General features: G+C 33.9%; 1 protein-coding gene across 4 annotated transcripts in view; it reads right to left on the reverse strand.

The window, feature by feature from the left end:
- The window catches only part of LOC123702124 (kinesin-like protein KIF3A), a 31,626-nt gene that overhangs the window by 6,162 nt on the left and 6,357 nt on the right, over nt 1-19,107 (reverse strand). For all 4 annotated transcript variants that reach the window (XM_045649776.1, XM_045649778.1, XM_045649775.1 and 1 more), the window contains 9 exons: nt 6,760-6,965; nt 5,960-6,090; nt 5,221-5,420; nt 4,599-4,796; nt 3,322-3,452; nt 2,773-2,825; nt 1,392-1,519; nt 974-1,050; nt 237-417 (listed from right to left, as the gene is read on the reverse strand). In XM_045649776.1, the coding sequence (XP_045505732.1) occupies nt 237-417; nt 974-1,050; nt 1,392-1,519; nt 2,773-2,825; nt 3,322-3,452; nt 4,599-4,796; nt 5,221-5,420; nt 5,960-6,090; nt 6,760-6,965 (1,305 nt within the window). The remainder of the gene's footprint in view (nt 1-236; nt 418-973; nt 1,051-1,391; nt 1,520-2,772; nt 2,826-3,321; nt 3,453-4,598; nt 4,797-5,220; nt 5,421-5,959; nt 6,091-6,759; nt 6,966-19,107) is intronic.

A 19,107-nucleotide genomic window follows, 5' to 3' on the forward strand; every position in this document is an offset into this window, starting at 1 on the left:
GTGTCCCTTAGATACATAAAACTGAAAGAATAGAATAAATGCGATCGCTTCGTCAATGGCGGGTCACGCGAGTGGCTGAGTTGGTCAAGCATCCGCTCCGGAATGGCGCGAAAGGATGCGAGTTCGAGTCCCGCTGAGTGATCGAATTTTTTCTATTCTTTATAAATTTATACCTACATTGTGCAAAGAAGATAATTTGAAAATATATTTTTTATTTTTATCAAAAAAAATCTTACCTCTTTCTTCTGCAAATCTTCTTGCAATCTCAATTCAATCAGTTTCCTCTGCTCCAATTCCCTGGCAGCCTGTTCCAAGAGTCTTCGCTGAGCGTCAGCCCGGTCCAGAAGATTCTCACCACCGACCAGCACTTTGGATTCGAGACGTTGTAACTTGTCTTTTAATTCTTCTTGCTGTTTTCTGAAAATAAAGATTTAGAGTTAAATTTGATATTTTTGGTTTTATGGCATTCAAATCCATACTATTATTAATATTATAAATGCGAAAGTAACTCTGTCTGTCTGTCTGTTACACAATCACGCCTAAACTACTGAACCAATTTTCATGAAATTTGGTATGGAGATATTTTGATACCCGAGAAAGGACATAAGGCTTTCCTTACCTTCAGGAAATTAAAACCTCGTCGTGTAGAGGTTTTAATTTCCTGAAGGTAAGGAATATAGAAGAAATGGCGTAGTTTTAATTAAGTGCTAAGAAGACTTGTCTTATTATGAATAGCGTAATTTTGTGTAGTAGTTTAATGTGTTACTTACAATGAAATAACATTTTTTATTTTATGTTAGTTCAATTCCCGGTCGAAGCAAGGGAATTTTTGAAAATCTTTGAATGCAGTTCTATTTCTTTTTAAAAATAAAGGAATGTTTCCTTTTAGTAAAATTGTTTGTCTCCGGTATTTCAAGTACTTTCTCTCCAGCGCCCATCGAAAATTTCCATACTGTATAAGGTTGCAACTTACTTGGTTCTCTGCAACTCGGCCTTCTTTTCTTCGAGTACTTTCCGAGCCTGGTGTGCCATCTCCCTTTTAGCTTGTTCCTGAAAAAAATAGATAATAAATTGAACGTAAAAATAATCGTCATATTTATGTATTGGTTGTACCCGCAGAACTTCCGAACGACTGCACCATGTGATAAATCAATCTTTTTGAGTTTCCTAGCGTCAGCACAATATTATTTTAAAGTATTTTTATCGATGATAAATTATACGAAAGCAATAAAAATAACAGCTTCTTCCATACAAATAGAGGGAAAAAAAAGAAAAATTTATTTCAGTTTGACAAAAAATATTAAAAGAACCTGGTACTAAAAATTTATTTTCATACACACTTATTACATTAAAAAATAGCAAATTATTAACTCTTCTTAAAGAACTCTTACCTTCTCTTCCTTTCTCAACCTACGGCGTAGTTTCTTCTCCTCTGGAGCCAGTACATCCATTTCTGGGTCAGTGAGAGTGTCATCCGTGTCTTCTGACAATTCTTCTTCATCCCCTTCTTCTTCCACATCTAGAAGAGAAGAATAAGAATATCTGTCTTACCACAAAAAACTTTAGACACGGTTTAACTTTAAGCGCGGGTTCTCTTTAATCTGGTTTTGTCGTACAGTCCCCGGCACGTAAGTTGGCAAGGTTTTGACGTAGTGGGGGCAAGTTCGCGCATCCTACACTTAGTGGAATAAAAAACTGATCACTTTTATTGGTTGTTATTATGGTTATTGCCATCATTTATTTTTAATCTTGTAGTTAAACAAAGCGGAGGAATTCGTGACATTTATTGTGTATAAATAATAATATAGGTGTTATAAATAAAATATAATATGCATTTTTTTATTCAGTAAAAAAAATATTATTATTAAAAATTATAAGTTCTCGTCGTCACTATCGGTTAATAATACTGATACACCTGGCATCAAACTAGAACTACCACCTGAGCTGGTGGAAGGAGTAGAAACAAAGGGTACTACTTTCGTGCACGCAAGTGTTTATCGGGAGCGAACGGAACGAAGACGCGGTGCGGGAGGCAAGGGTCGACAGACGCACCAATAGCGAGTCGTGATCGGCGCTACGTTATACCCCGCGTCCCGCTTGACCACCAAAGAGACCTAAAGAACGACTTCTGCGCATCTAACGACTCTTGCCAAGTTACGTGCCGGGGACTGTATTTCACATAGACAACTATTAAAGTGACAGATCCCTGGTTTAAAGTTAGACTGTGTTTAAATTGTTTTGTGGTAAGGCCATAAGAAATTTATTGTCTGGAGAATGAGGTTTTCACGATTAGAGCTCGACTCTATATTCAAATTCAAATTTAAAAATTGTTTATTTGGAACAATAAAAACACGTTACATATACAATAAGGAAGTAAAATAAAAAACAAAATGATCTATGTATCAGAACTATCATATTTTTTTCGAACATGAAAAAAATTGTATTCTTCGTTGAAGAAATGGTACAAGTATTTTTTTGTTTGTTTATTAACACAAAAGACAAGTCAGTTAAAAACTATTAAAGATCGATGTTTCTACATCATAGAAGTTAAAAATAATTATACATACTTAGAGAGCCTCTATATCAGCAACCAATATACAAAAATAGTTTGTTTTTGAGTTTTTTTCTAATTCCTAATATACGTAGACACATCACGTTATCAGCTGTTCTTGCGTGAAAGAGTAACAAACATACATTAATAGAAACCTTCGCGTTTATAATAATATTGGGATAGTTAGATTTAGTTATTTAAATAAATCAATAGATTCTCACCGATTGCTGATTCCTCCAATTGTTTCTTAAGTTGATCAATCTCTTGCTGGAATCTGAAATAAAATATATATTATGTATTTAAATTTAAATATTATATATTTTGCAAAAAAATAATCTGTTCTGAATACGAATACAAACAACAATGGATACTAACGGTTTTTTTAAATCTTTTTATATATATTTTCTAACACATTAGGGGTTTTAAATAAATATTAAAATATATCTGTTTGTTTGAAGCGCTGTAAAACTGGAAACCTTATTTCAAGTGCATTTAGTTAGTTTAATACATAGAATTTACAATTTATTAGCAAATATACAATTTATTAATATAATAAATAGGTTTAAATTGAGAGAAAATATAACGTTAAATCGTTTTAAAGCTGCGGAAAGTAAAATAGTATGGGTCAAGTAAATTTGTTTTTATTTATATTTTTAATAAACCAACATTATATGTACCTATGATTACATGAAAATCCAAAAAGATCGCAAAAATTGCACGAAAAACGATTGTTTTAATTAAAAATCTTTTTGTTATTATAATAATCTTACCTTGTAAGCAAAGCATCACCGGGTTCGCTGTTAACATGCGTCTTATTCTCAATATTTTTGGCTCGATTCGCGTACCGGAGAGTGCTTATAGTTTCCACGTAGTTTGTGTCCGCTGGCCCGATTGTCGCTATCTATTTGCATATATATAAATATATTGAAGTGTATTCATATATATTTGTAAATCAATACAAGCTTTAAAAGCATTAGAGCCAGCGCGCAAGAGCAACTTTTGTCTCCGCAACTATTTTGTCTCTCCCATCAACTCTATGGGCTAGTATGAAAGTGCGCGCACGTATTCAAATTCAAATTATATTTATTTGCAAGAATGTAGTACAAATTATAGATCTTTAAATTACAATATTATGTGGCTAACACATTCTACCAATTGATTGGGTGTGCAAATATTAGCGACGCAACTTCGTATAGAGTTGATGCGAGAGACAAAATAGTTGCGGAGACAAAAGTTGCTCTTGCGCGCTAGCTCTTAAAGAAAAAGTAGTGAATACCATATTATAATGTAATCAAATTTTAATTGAAAAAAAAACCCCAATCCCATTTTGTCGTTGAATTTCAAAGTTATTAATCCGATATTTTTAGGGCCGCCATCTTGAATAGATTATCATGAAAAATAATAACATAGCGTCTGGGGTAAAAGATATAGGATCGTCTTAGCGCCATTATTTGACGAGATAGTAGTAACGAGATGTTGTTTTATTAGCGTGCGATTTCACGCGCAGAAAAACCCGCGTATAAGAGCATGTATTTCTACTTTTATTAAGTTACAGAATCTACATCAATGTGTGTAACAATAATATTTTTTACTTATTTTCACATTAGTGGTAAATAAGTGCAAGGTGGTTTTATTTATTCCTGAAATAGGCATCAGTGGATGACGAATGGATGGCGCGTATTACAAGTATCACGCAAACGCGTCAAGTGCGTTTCACGTGAAAGAGTAACAAACATGTAAACATCCATACATTCTGACAAACTTTCGTGTTTCATACGCGTACCTATATTACAGAATTCTTTAATACATACAGACAAATCGTCATAATATTATAAATGTAAAAGTTTATGAGTATGGATGGATGGATGTTTGCAACTTTTTCACGCAAATACTACTGAACTGATTACAATGAAATTTGGTATGTAGGTAGTTGAAGACCCAGAATAAGATATAGGCTACTTTTTATACCGGAAATCCCACAGGAATGGGAACTATGCGAGTTTTTCAGGCGGAAATCTATTAATTATATTATTTTTATTCAACTTACCATAACAGTTTTCGAGTTGCCACCCAGCGAGTCCTGTAACAGCCTGGTCAGCTTACTATTCCTGTACGGTATATGCGTTGATTTGCCATCAACGAGCGCGGAAATAACATTGCCCAAAACGGATAGAGATTGGTTGATTTTGGTAGCTTCTTTTAGTCGAGTGCCCGTGGCTTGCGTTTTGCTCTGACGTTCTGAACCCTGAAAAATTAATTTATTTTTAAACATTTTGTTGAAAAATCAATGATCTCGTCCGATGTGTTTCAAATTGTAAAATTTTTGAATTGCATTTTAATACTAAATACGAATAATTATCATTATTTAAGAAATATGTTTTTGTATTTAAGTTTAATAGATTTTGTGACTGGCTGATAAAGTCACTGATTTCTTATTTAAGATTTTATTTAATAAAAATGATACATACACATGTTTATACTAATTTGATCCTTACCCCAAACACAATAAGATGGAAAATCACTCAAAGCCAAGTCCAGTCGATACATTCATACAAAATTGACCCTCACTTCTTATACATAAGATACAAATTGCCTTACAATGACTCATCAATATACGCCTTACCACCATGCTGATAATTACAAATATGCCACACAAAATTGAAACTTACCGCCAAGTCAACAAGATGCAATTTCCCCATCTTTACGTGCATCTTATTATCCGAACCACGCTTGCTACTCTCGACCGTGATGGAGAAAATGGCGTGCGATCTAGAACTCTCTATGTTCATAGCTGTAGCTCCTATGTGCCTGTTTTTGTTGCCAACCGCCATTATTTTCTCCAATTCATCTGCATTGTGGACTACGTAACCTGAAATTATGGCATTTTAGAAATAAAGATATATCTAATTTTACATTGATGTACTATAAACATCTAGATGCACAATCACACTCTAAAATTGTCTGAAGCAAAACTGTGCCTACGCGTCTAATAGGCAGAGTTTTATAACACTAAAATGACCTGACGATGGCGATTTATTAAATGTCATTTATTTTAGGCACGAAGTATTGTTTAAAACTATGACAGAGCCAGCTTCTCTGTAGAAACTGCTTTCCAATCCAGTGGTAAATATTATTTTCTGTGTATTGAAGATTCATAAGCGCTTCTAAAATGTGTCTAGTTGTATAAATAAATGTTGGCGTTTGTTAAAAGACTACTTACCAATATAAAAGAAAGTCGTGTTAATTACAAATTTTATAAATCAAGATTGGTTGAACAGATTTTTAATAATATTTGGTTAGTTCGTCTCCGCTTGCTTTAGGATAACAACTAATAAAATAATGAGAAACAAAGAATTTACTACTCGAGCAGAGACGGGGCGAAGAACTAGTCTATTATTTTGCCCTCACCAGTCAAGTCCTTGACAAAGACGCCTATATCGGGCCTCTCTTTCACTTCCAGACTCTGGTGTGGGTTGTTTCCCAACAGATCTCTTACTTCTTCATTGTAAATCTCCAAGTATGTCACGCATACGAGGAATCTGAAAGAGTTTATTAAATATAATAAGTAAAAAACATGCTTTAATAAGATGACCTCGTGAAATTATAGTGCCACCGATCCTTGATAAGTGTACAGTACTCCGTAAAATTAATAAAGCGCATACAAATCTTCGCTAATTGTCTTATTTCCAAAATGTATTTCATTTGACTAAACAAATTTTACTAAATAATGCATGAAGAAAATATTGCACTCTATATACATATCGTCTTCGGACGCTCCGGCAATATGACAGTTACCGAACTGTGACGAAGATATCTATGCGCATTATCACTTTTGGTGTAGTGTACAAAGTTTGAATTTTTTTTATGGCAATAAAGCTTGAAGAAGCTTGTATTCTTAGTATGTTTTAGTGCGTAGTAAATGTCTAAGCTAATATTAAAATGTATTTTTTGCGGTAAGAGTGTTCTTACGTCTAGCTTTTCGCCCGCCTAGTCACAGGAAAACCCTTATTGTTGCCGTTCTCATGATATTCGGGATAGAAATTATCCTAAGGGTTTTAATCCAAATTTTTTGTGTGCCAAATTTCAGTAAAATCGGGTCAGCAGTTTCTGCGTGAAGGAGTAACAAGGATAACCTTTCGCATTTATTATATTAGTGGGATTTCTTCTCTATACCTCTTATACTTGAACAAATAAAAAACAATACTAACTTCTCATCTTCTTTTGCCTTCGCAATATGGCTGAATATATGGGCAAACGAGTTGGGTATTATGCCCCTCAACTCTGGGGCAGAGTTGCTGCCCGCCATCGTGTACGTTTTGCCTGTACCCGTTTGCCCATAGGCAAAAATGGTCCCGTTGTATCCTTTGAGTACCTCCTCGACGATGGGACTGGCAGTCTGGATGTATATGTCCATCTGTAAATTCAATATTTGATACTGTAATTATTTCTTTAATTAAATGTTTAGATCAAAGCTAACTATTTTGACCGTCTCCTTGGTACAGTGGATGACGCGTGAGCGTAGAACCGAGGGGCCTAGATTCGATTCCCGGTGGAGACGAAGAAAAAAAAATGTCTCGGTCTGGCAGGACACAGAAGGCTGATCACCTACTTGTCCCTAAAGAAAATCGATCAATGAAAAAGATGTATGCATAAATCGTAATGCATCTGCCCCTTACCCCACTTGGGGACATGGGACTTCACTTTTTGACTATTTTGAAAAGGGTATAACTTTGAATTTGATATTTTGGTTTTATGTCATTCAAATGCTTTATTAAAATGTTTTTTTTCGATTCTTTAAAAAAATAAGGGTATAACTTATAACTTAGTAAGTAGTGCGATAAATCACTACATAGTATAAAACAAAGTCACTTTCTCTGTCCCTCTGTCCCTTTGTATGCTTAAATATTTCAAACTACGCAACGGATTTTGATGCGGTTTTTTTTAAATACCTAGATAGAGTAATTTAAGAGGAAGGTTTTTGTGTATAATTTATTAGGTTTAAGTCAAAGCGGGCGAAGCCGCGGGCGGTAAGCTAGTGTACAGATATAGTACTATCTAACCTTTATAAGTTAAAGTAGGAGTAATTGAATTCGATAAATACATGTATTTTTTTCCTTAATATTTTATAAAACGATTGATGATAAATTAAAATTATTTGATTTCTAGTTTCACAGTATTTCAAACAATGTTATTAAATATTTGAAATTTTAAAAACTAGACTAATTTGCGTACGGTCATTATTTGTACGATCGACGATCTGAACAAAAAAAATGCTATAAAACTGAATGATCCTAGGTCAGGATAGCGGGATATCGATGGATGCATGAAGGTAGTAGCTAGCCAAGGGAGGCCTATGTTCAATAGTGGAAGCCAGTAGGCTGAAATGATGATGCTGAACTTAAGTCAAATTAATTAGATTAAATAAGCGCTATTTATTCTGACTGCCATGTAGCCTTAGAAACTAAGTTTCACCTTTGAGGTTAATAAATACCCTAGAGTGTTATACCTCGTTGGATAGCTGATAAAATGTAGATGTTTTTAAGCACATCTGCAGAGCAAGTGCCATAATAATTTTTTGAGATATCCAGAAAAGAAAAATATTTTTTTATAATTTGTACTTATTTTCTTAAGTTTCGATCGTCTACAATGACCTATTTAGTTAACTTACGTGCAATTTTAGTCATTGAGGTCATTAAGCATCTCATTCTTCATGTAAAAAACCAAATAAATAATCATAAGAGTCAAAAAAATTCAAAATATTCAATTGAATAGCCGAAAAATTGGGCATTTTCATAAAAAAAATTAAAACTCGAATATCTCGAAAACGGTTAAGTTTAGGAGGGGGGGGGGTTCATAGTGAAATCATTCAGAAATGATGTATACTACACGCCCTTAACGGATCTAGGTCGACTTTTCCTGTAACCCTGTATATCTTTGAATCTTGCCGAAGAAGTTTCACTTCTGACGCGTGTGCTCGGCACACACGCTTTTTTATTTTAGTGGGTATGTAGGATGTATTTTCTTTGTTTCTACAAAAATATTAATTAACTAGCTTAACGCCAGCGGCTTCGCCCGCTTTCTCTAAAACGATTTGAGATTTAAATTACTATCCTATCTCTCAAGTTGGATCGAACTGCACATGGTGTGCGAATTTTATTAAAATCGGTTAAGTGGTTTAGGAGTCCATTGAGGACAAACATTGTGACACGAGATTTATATAAGTATATTAAGATATTCTTATAAATAATATTATAAAACAAAGTCTCTTTCTCTGTCCCTATGTCCCTTTGTAAGTATGCTTAAATCTTTAAAACTACGCAACGGATTGTGATGCGTTTTTTTTTAAATAGATCGAGTGATTCAAAAGGAAGGTTTTAGTATATAATTTATTAGGTTTTAGACAAAGCGGGCGAAGCCGCGGGCGGCTAGCTTATAAAAAGAAAAATCCCACAATGTCTCAAGTCTAAAACCCTTCAACATTCCAAAAAGACAAATACTTAAAACCTCGCCAGCACTCAGAATTCATATTTTAATTGCATCCCCTGACCCTATTTCATACCACCCCGCTGCACACCAGACCAATGTAGGTCACCCAATTCTGTCTATCGATTTTATGAGACCTCGCCTCTCTTGAATCTTTTCAATTTTAATAGAAATGTAGTTTGTAGCTTCGCGATTACAGGAAAATCAGATGGGAATGTAATCTATACTAGCTACTAGTTATTATTCTGTGTCTATACCAAAGAGTAAAGTAAATAATGGTCTGTACTAATATAATAAAGCTGAAGAGTTTGTTTGTTTGAACGCGCTATCTCAGGAACTACTCGTCCGATTTGAAAAATTCTTTCGGTGTTAGATAGCCCATTTATCGAGGAAGGGCTATTTATCATTACGCTAAGACCAATAGGAGCGGAGCAATGCGGGTGAATCCGCGGGGAACTGCTAGTGTATAAAATGTATGTGTCTTAGCATGGTAAGAAGCAGGCTATAAAATATAATTATACCTAATACCACTCTTTAGCCCAAAATCTTAAAAAACTGCTCCGTTACGACGTGAAAGGCAAACAAATACCTACCCTGTTTTATATCCCGGGTTATCCCGGGCGGAGCTGGGACGCGCGGCTAGATAAATAAAACTATCTGTGCCCCGAGCTTTTACCCGCAGTGCTCCGCTCCTGTTAGACTTAGCGTTATTATACCTAAAGCCTTCCTCGACATTTGCTGGGTCAGCTAATAGTCCATAGTAGATATATTTACATAAGTACTAGAATATTATAATGCATAAACCGTAAGTGTGAATTGTGATGGTCTTTTTTCAAGTCACAAAGGAGCGCTTTTGTATACATAATACATAGATTTTTTTTTGGTTGGTCTGGATACGTGTCTGGAGATAATTAGGAGTCTAAATAAAACTGCAGTAGTGAAAAATCTCAGGGGAATTGCTTTGTCAAAGCGGACGAACCCAAAGCTAGTAGTTTATAAGACTTAAAGATGGCGTCGTAGCGTAACTACGTACTATTTGGGTCAGTAGGGCAAGTGTCGAAAAGAACGTATACCTACCGTTGATATATAACAATGATATAACTTATTCTGAACTAGCTTTTTTCCCTTTGTTTGCGTGCATTTTGTCACTTTTTTGCGTATCTATATCAATATTATAAATCTGAAGAGTTTGTTTGTTTGAACGCGCTTATCTCAGGAATTACTTTGTCAGATTTGAAAAATTCTGTGTTAGATAGCCCATTTATCGAGGAAGGCTATAGGCTATAATATATCATCACGCTTAGACCAAGAGGAGCGGAGCCACGCGGGTGAAACCGCGAAGCGCAGCTAGTACTGAATAATAAACATATTTTTAGAGTAATTTGCAACAGAGAAAAAAATATTGTTTAGGAATTAATCAAGGTACTTACTTAGTTCTTAATTTTAACTGTCATTTCGGATTTCCACCCAGTTAGATTTGGTTTAGAGACAAAAAATTCCGTACTTGGTTATATTCTACAACCTACAAAGTGTCATTCATTTTGACACCAAAAAGAATTACCTTTATATTAGCTTGTGGAAGATCTAGAGATCATTCAACAGTTATATTTTTCAAAGCTTACCATTTCTGTATAGAGTTTCTTGCCGATTCTTCTCCATAGATACTAGGTACTTTCCGAATCGGTGGTAAATGTTAAAAATATGTATTGAAGTTTCAAAAGTGCTTCTCGAAGAAGTCTTATTGAATAAATAAATATTTGAGTTTGAGTTTGTACATTAAATATTTTTTCAAAAACATAATTCGATGCAATGTATGAGGAATACCATTAGGCATATTATTTTCTTCAAAGTTCCCAATTCGAAATTTAAAATCCCTCATTTCTAAATATTGTCTATTACTTCAGAATCAGATGACCATAAACAAAACAATTATTCCAACTTTACTCAGGCATACAATTACTGTGAAGACCCTTCAATGCCTATTTGTGACGTCATAGAGGCCCATAGAGGTTGTTAATAGCTGCGGCTCGTATTCATGAAAATTATTTGACATTGATGCATTTTAACAGCTGTTTTTAACATGCATAGATATACTTAATATTATGAAGCTGACGAGTTTGTTTGTTTGAACGCGCTATACTCAGGTACTACTGGCCCGATTTGAAAAATTTTTTCAGTCATTCGGTGTTAGAAAGCCCATTCATCGAGCTAGGCACAGCACAACTAGTATAATTATATACTAGCGGTGCCACGCGGTTTTGCCCGCATTGCTACGCTCCTGTCGCCTTAGCGTGATGATATATAGCTACAGCCTTCCTCGATAAACGGGCTAGGTATAGCTAACACCGAAATAATTTTTCGAATTGGGCCATTAGTTGCTGAGTAGGTAGCGCATTCAATCAAACAACTTCTTCATCTGATATAATTACGATTGAATGATACTGAAGCAATAGTGCAATAAAAAAACAGGGTGTAATTTTAACGGACGTTAATCAGTTCGGTTTCCAGCCGTGACAAACGAATTTTCAGAAATTTTTGAATGCAGTTTTATCAAATATGTATAACTAGTAACTAGCTTTCCACCCGCAGCTTCGCCCGCGCATTCAAAGAAAAACCCGCATAGTTCCCGGTCCCTTGGGATTTCCGGGATAAAACCTATCCTATTTCCCGGGGTAAAAAGTAGCCTATGTCCTTACTCGGGTATCAAAATATCTCCATACCAAATTTCTTTTAATTTGGTTCAGTAGTTTAGGCGTGATTGAGTAACAGACAGACGGACAGAGTTACTTTCGCAATTATAATATTAGTATGGACTAGTATGGATGTAATGGTTTCTTTTATAACATTTTCTCTCTATAGTATTAAGAGTAAGTACTTTCCTTTCGGGCTGTAACGCCCAGACCAAAATAAAGAGAAGCATTAATCCAATGTGATTCAAGTAACTCGGTTTCTTCGTCTGTACCAATTTGGATAAAATTTGCAAATATATTTTGAGTCATTGATTAGGGACAACATACGATAAATTTCATCCCGGAAAACTCACGCCAATGCGACGAGAAACTCTTATCTATTACAAAAACCGCATTAAAATCCGCTGCGTAGTTTTAAAGATTTAAGCATACATAGGGACAGAGAAAGCGATTTTGGTTTATACTATGTAGTGATGTATACTGATAGTGATGCAAAAGTTTGTGAGGAACTATGTTTGTAACTCTTTCACGAAAAAACTACAGGACATATTTGGATGAAACTTTACAGTAATATAGGTCATCAGAATAACACATGAGCTATAGAAATTCTTGATTTTGCCCTAGGGTAAAAGTGCGGCATAGCTAGTTGGTTTATATGTATATATTTTTAGTCTCCATTCACGAACCATTTTATTTAGAGCACCTATTATTAGTCTTGTTTGATGCGAAATAGCTTTACATAGTATAAAACCAAGTCGCTTTTTCTGTCCCTATGTCCCTTTGTATGCTTAAATCTTTAAAAATACGCAACGGATTTTGATGCGGCTTTTATTAATAAATAAAGTAATCACTCTATCTATTAATAAAAGCCGCAAGAGCAAGGTTTTAGTAAATAATTATTTTATATTGGGTCTTAGACAAAGCGGGTGAAGCCGCGGGTAGTAAGCTAGTTATAAATAAAAGATCTTTTATGTTTGGTCATAATACTTTTTTCTCTATAGTTTTTTGACGGCTCTTCTTTATAGAAATTGCTTTCTGAACTAGTGGTAAATGCCAAATTGTGTATTATATGATGATTCAAAATGGCTTATTAAGGAAGTGAAAGATAAATGAATTAATGTTTGAATTTTTATTACTCCAAAAGAGAACAAAGCTTCTGTCTAAACCTTCATCTCTCGAAATTTCCATCAAAATTTTCCAAATAAATTCGCTAAGCATTTTCCTCAAAACATACATTTCCTTTGCATACTCTTTTGTCATAATACCATAAATAGAAAAAAAACAAACAACGTTCCATCAACATTCGAAATTCGAACCGCGAACCATAAACAAACTGACTCTCATTCGATAAGTCGTTCTAATCCATAGACTATATTTTAATCTGTGGTTTTTTTAATTCTAATTCCCGCCTTCACAATGTACAAGTAGGTCAGTAGAGCGAGGACGGAGCCGCGCGGTAGGTGTGCGCGTTGCATGTATTGATCGAGCTGTATAGTTCTTTATGTACCTAGTATGGACATTGGGATGTACTTTGGTCAGGTTGCTATGTCGAAGGGTGTATGCAGTTAGTTTTAAACGTAGTTATGTTTGTTCCTTTGTTGTGATGTAATAATTTGTTTCTGTGTTTCTAATAAGCATCAAAAATACTACCTAGTATTTAGACCTATTTGTATGTAGTAGATTTATCTTTGTCTTTACTGTCTTCAATATTGTAACAATTAAGTTGAGTTACTTTATCTTCACAGACTATAATATCTATAATAGCTATCACCTATCTATTAGGTACTAAAATTATAAATAGGTCTAATTTTGCGTGTGTAGGGTTCCCCCCTAGGTACATAATACTACCCTGGACAATAATGATCTGATCATGAAAATTCTTCCACTAACAGAAACGTACCTACACTGTTCAGGAGATCCTAACTATTTTTCTTTAACCCTGTACAATGAACAAAGAAACGTTCTATGAGTTAAATGCAGTTAATAACAAGTTGACCCATGTACTGCTGAAATTTTTATAAATAATTTTCTTCGATTTTACGAAGATTTTACGTGGTAAAAATTTTTTATCTACTAGCTGTGCCCATGATTTTAACGGCATTGCTTCGCTTCTATTATATAGCGTATAGCCTTCTTCGATAAAATATGACCTATCCAACAGATAAACAATTTTTCAAATCGAACCCTAACGCCTACAAGCATACAAACAAAGTCTTAATACTAATAATATAAAGCTGATGTGTTTGTTTGAACGCGTTCATCTCAAGAACTACTGGACCGATTAAAATTTATTTTACCGTCGGATATGTACGTGATCCCTGAGTGCTATAGCTTATAATATCATGTAGGTACCATTGGTGAAGCTGCGGCGGACCAGTATTAGATATACTATAAGAATATTTGGTTTACCCGTACGTATCGAAATATTAGGATTTGGGATTTTAAACCTAAAGCGTATGGGAATAGATTTTCCTTTTATTTGTATGAATATGTGATAGACGCTAGTACAGATAAGATTCTATACATTCTGCGTACGCAAGCAATTTTGGCTTGGTCAAGCAAAGCATATAAAGGAACTAAATAATATAACTAGCTTCAAATCGCGGCGATGCTCGCCCCAGATACATATAAAAATTATGGTATAATTAGGGCTACAATCTATTATTTAGCTAAAGATCAATCCGATTTTATCTTAAGAGCAAACAAAGGAGCCGTTTTTCCATACAAACGTGAGACGTAGTCCCCCGTTTCCTCCCTGGGTTGTGCCACTACAGCAATACCTATATTTTTTACTATCTAAAGTAATTAAATCGGCCCAGTATTGGAGGAGGAAACAGGGGAACGTCGAATTTGCGTAATTTTCCTAGGTATTTTCGCCCCGAGCTGCAGTTGTCCTTGTCGCGCTCTACATGGGGAGGCTTGAGGCATAGCGCGACAGCAATAAATAATAGGAAAACCTAATTTGAATTCTCTCACTCGTTTTGTTGGCTCTTAAAGATTATATCTTTTGTCATGAAGTAGCCAGTTGGTATATTATTTAATCAAAAAATTGATAACCAATTCGATAATTACAAAGAATGGGATTGATTCTGCGCCATTTTGTGATGTCAGGTAATTCAAACGAAACGAACAGATACCCCTAAAGACATTCACAACCCATCTAGATAGGACGTATAAACTAATATTATAAAGCTGAAGAGTTTGTTTGTTTGAACGCGCTAATCTCGGGAACTACTGGTCCGATATGAAAATTCTTTCGGTGTTAGCCCATTTATCGAGGAAGGCTATAGGCTATATATTATCTCGCCAAAACCAACAGGAGCGGAGTACTGCGGGTAAAACCTCGGGGCACAGCTAGTAAATACAAATGATGATTCATTCAGCCCCAAAAAGGTAATTTACTGTAACTGCGTCACTTCTTCCCTAGTCACCGTTTCGGGTACCTACATCATCAGATCGAATTGAGCCTTTATAAACCGTAGTAATTTATAAATACTAAAATAAAAAGCGCCTTAATTTTTTTTAAATTCCCCTCAAATTCTCTGGGATGCCTTTATCCTAGTTTTCTTATTAAGGTTGAAATAATAAATTTTTCAACAAAAATAATCATTAGAAAGGAAGAATCCATTTATTCCAACACACACAACACACATAAAATGGCATTATAAATTATAGACAATTGGTACTATAAAACATAAATATATATGTGTGGTTGCGTGCGCTAAAAAAGGAAGCCACTCAGGATACCTATTACATATACACGAACATTAGAGAATAAATACAGTCTGGTAGGACATACACACAGAAGGCTGATCACCTACTTGTCCGTGAAGAAAAGCGATCAGTGAAACAGCTTGCATAATATATCTGCCCCATACCCATTTGGGGATACAGGCATTTACTTTTTTATATAATAAGACTTTTTCTAGAAGAACTTTTCAATCGTCATAACATATTTTTAACATTTACCACTGATTCATAAACCAGTATCTATGGAGAAGAACCGGCAAGAAACTCCATAGTTGCTCTTTTAAAATCATGTCAGTATTACAATTTAATTTTACAAAATATGCAACTGCATATATCATTATATGCCAAAAAACTTTTTGCTTTATCTGCAGGTGAAATCGCGCGGCACAGCTAGTTCTAAATAATATTTAGCCTCATAGGAACTCTGAGCATTTCTCTATTTTTAACTTCAGTATGGCGACCCTGGCCTACATTAGTAACATGAAACCATCATTTGAGGCGCCAAGTCGTATGCCAAATAGAATATTACTAGATGTGCCCTTTTTTTTGGTAGTGGACAAAAATTCTTCTTTCTCTTTAGGGTCGACTTTTTTAAAAGACTATGTTTGAGTCTGTGTCTTCAATTAGGTGGATATTTTCAATCGTAATTTCATTCAAATCAATTCTGTAGTTAAGCCGTGAAAACGCAAGTCATAATTTCGTATTAAAAAAAATCGTGTGTGCTGAGCACACGTGTCAGGAATGAAACTTCTTTGACACGTGTCAGAAGTGAAACTTCTTTGGCAAGATTCAAGGATACCCAAATCGTCGCCTTACTCCATGACATGACCACAATATACAGATACATACAGTAAGGAAACTTCATACAAAATGTTCGAAATGGCTCCCCCCCCCCCATAAAGCGTGTTTTCGAGGGTATTGAGGGGGATCGATAGTAGCGGGTGACACATCCACAGATTTTGAATATAGTATGGAAAAAAGTTTAAAGTGATGTCATTTCACATTAAATAAATATCGATTGTTTCAGTTTGTAGCCCTTTCAATAAATATATATATCTGTATCGTATCTGACTACAAGTTAAAAAGAGACTATTTTTTAATTTCTATAGATATGGCAGTATGAGTTTTAAATTATGTTGACATATTTTCTACCAAAATGATAGCTACAAATAGTACCTATTAGGAGTCCAGTCTGTTTAAAGACCGCATCTATTTTTTACGCAATCTAGAAGAGCACGAAAATCTAAAAAATGGAAACCTTAAAAAATCTTGTTTAAATTTATGTGCATAATTACGTAAATATTAGGGAAGAAAAAAATAGATATTATAATAATTATTGTATTTTTATCGATACGTGACTTTACCACTTTGTCAAGCACTAAGCCTGTCAAACTATTTTCTTTTTCATCCTAAAACAAAAAGGTTATATAAAAGGAGGTTCTATGTTCGTATAATAATAATTTTAATTTATTTTTGCATATTTTGTGTTTTTTAATTTAATTTTATTTATCGTTTTAAAAATAATTTAGTAGGTATACCTACATACAAGTATTGTTAATTCTGGTTTAAAATAATTATTGAATACTTATATGTATCATACAAATATCAAGCATTATAAATAATTTAGGTAGGTACCTACATTATTAATGTAGGGCTTATTATTAATGTAGGAAGGCTATTTTAATGTAACATTAAAATAGCCTTCGGCGTCCAAAAAAGACAAGATTTCGAAATATAGCACTGAAAAAAACGTACCTATTTACTTTTACAAGGTATATATTTTATTGAGATTGTTTCTTCTTGTAAATTCATATTTAGGCTACACCATTTTTTAATTTTATCGGGTTTTAATCACAAAATTACCACAAAGTCAACTGTGAAAAAAAGCAAACAGAAATATTATACAGGCCGAATTGATAACCTCCTCCATTTTTGAAGTCGGTTAAATATCAAAAAGGTAACAGCCCTATAGCTATACGTCATAATTTCATCGCAGGGGCTTAGTTTCCTAACTGTATGTACGTAGTATATATCTGTCAACTGTGACATGACGGTATTGCCATGACGCGACCTTGAAATTTTACTCTCATCGCGCCTAAAGAAGTTTCAGTACAAAAAATAGATAATAACTACTAACTAGTTCTACTAGTAGTACCTATAAGAGGTTTATATTGATAGGATTTCTGTACATTGCCATTGGAGTGATTATTTAAAAAAATCATAGCAAATACTTTTATGAAAACTCAGTAGGTATCTTGTAGGTTGCCACTAGCTTCATCCTACAAATTAAAAACTCTGTTTTACTTGTAGAAAAAACCAAGACTTGAATTCTAATGTATTGAATCGAAAATTTGTAGTGTAATAATAAAATTTTTAAAGTATATTGCATAGGTATATTTACTATTTCCGTTAGTCCTTATTTCAACGATAAAAATGTTTTACAAATATTATGGGCTTAAAAGGTAAACATCATAGTGTACTAGCCTTAAATATTGTATTTTTAGGTCGATTTACAATTTCATTACAGAGAATTTGCCAACTGTTACGATGCTTTTAAAATGGGAAAGATTTAACAGTATTTTTTTTGTAGACAAAGCTTATGGATGAGCAATATTAAAAAAATATGTGCGTGTAATAGTGTACACACGTAAGAAGTGAAACTTCTTAATGACCTTATTTTTCAAAAAAAAAATTACTATATGCAACTTTACAGAAATACATCGAATCACACGCGGTAGGGATAAGAAAAAGATGGCGCGTAACGGAAAAATGTCACGCGTAACGAAAAAATGTTAGGTACACTAAATTTATTTCCAACCCCGATAAAGAAGAGTCACTTCAAAAAAAAAAACAATCTAAAAATGGCAACCATAGATTAATAATTACTGATTAACAATCAATTTTCTGACAAAAATTAAATGGAAGTTTAAGGTATGAAAGGCAAAGATAGGAAGGAATAGGACACTTCAAGGTATACAAGAATAACATAATAAATAGAATAGAATTATTATATTGAAAATACATAATAAGAACATTACTTTATAATACAGAATATACATATTTTAATATAAATAGTATTGTATTTTTTATAATAATTATGTAGACAATATACATTAATGACATAAAAATAACAGATACAACATTACATAAATAAGAAAAAACATAATATTAAAAATATACACATTTGCACAGCAAGTACACATAATACATTTATTTTAAAAGATAGAAAATTATACACACAAGTTAAATTCAAAATCAGAACAACCTCAATTCATAGACTATTTAATCGATGGTCTTCACAGATGATTAAATGCGCAACATTCACGATGCATGAGCATTACCGCCCCCTTGCACCGTCAGAGGACGTGCAAGATGCATAAAGAACGTCACGCAGTTTGTGCTGCTATGTTGGTAGTCTATGGTGTTTATAGTCTGAGTAGTAGTATGACTCGATTGGCTTGCAACATTTTAATTAAAAAAAAAAGTAAAAGAAAGTACAGAAACATGGTTCTTTATGTAAAATACAGAAAAAATAAGTATTGAAGTGAAAAAAAATGTAAACAAATAAACAGGAGCACTGTTTATTAGAAATGTTTCTGGTATTTACAATAAAATGTACTAGAACTGTCATTT

Source organism: Colias croceus, chromosome 23 (genome assembly GCF_905220415.1).
Source record: "Colias croceus chromosome 23, ilColCroc2.1".
Taxonomy (NCBI): Eukaryota; Metazoa; Arthropoda; class Insecta; order Lepidoptera; family Pieridae; genus Colias; species Colias croceus.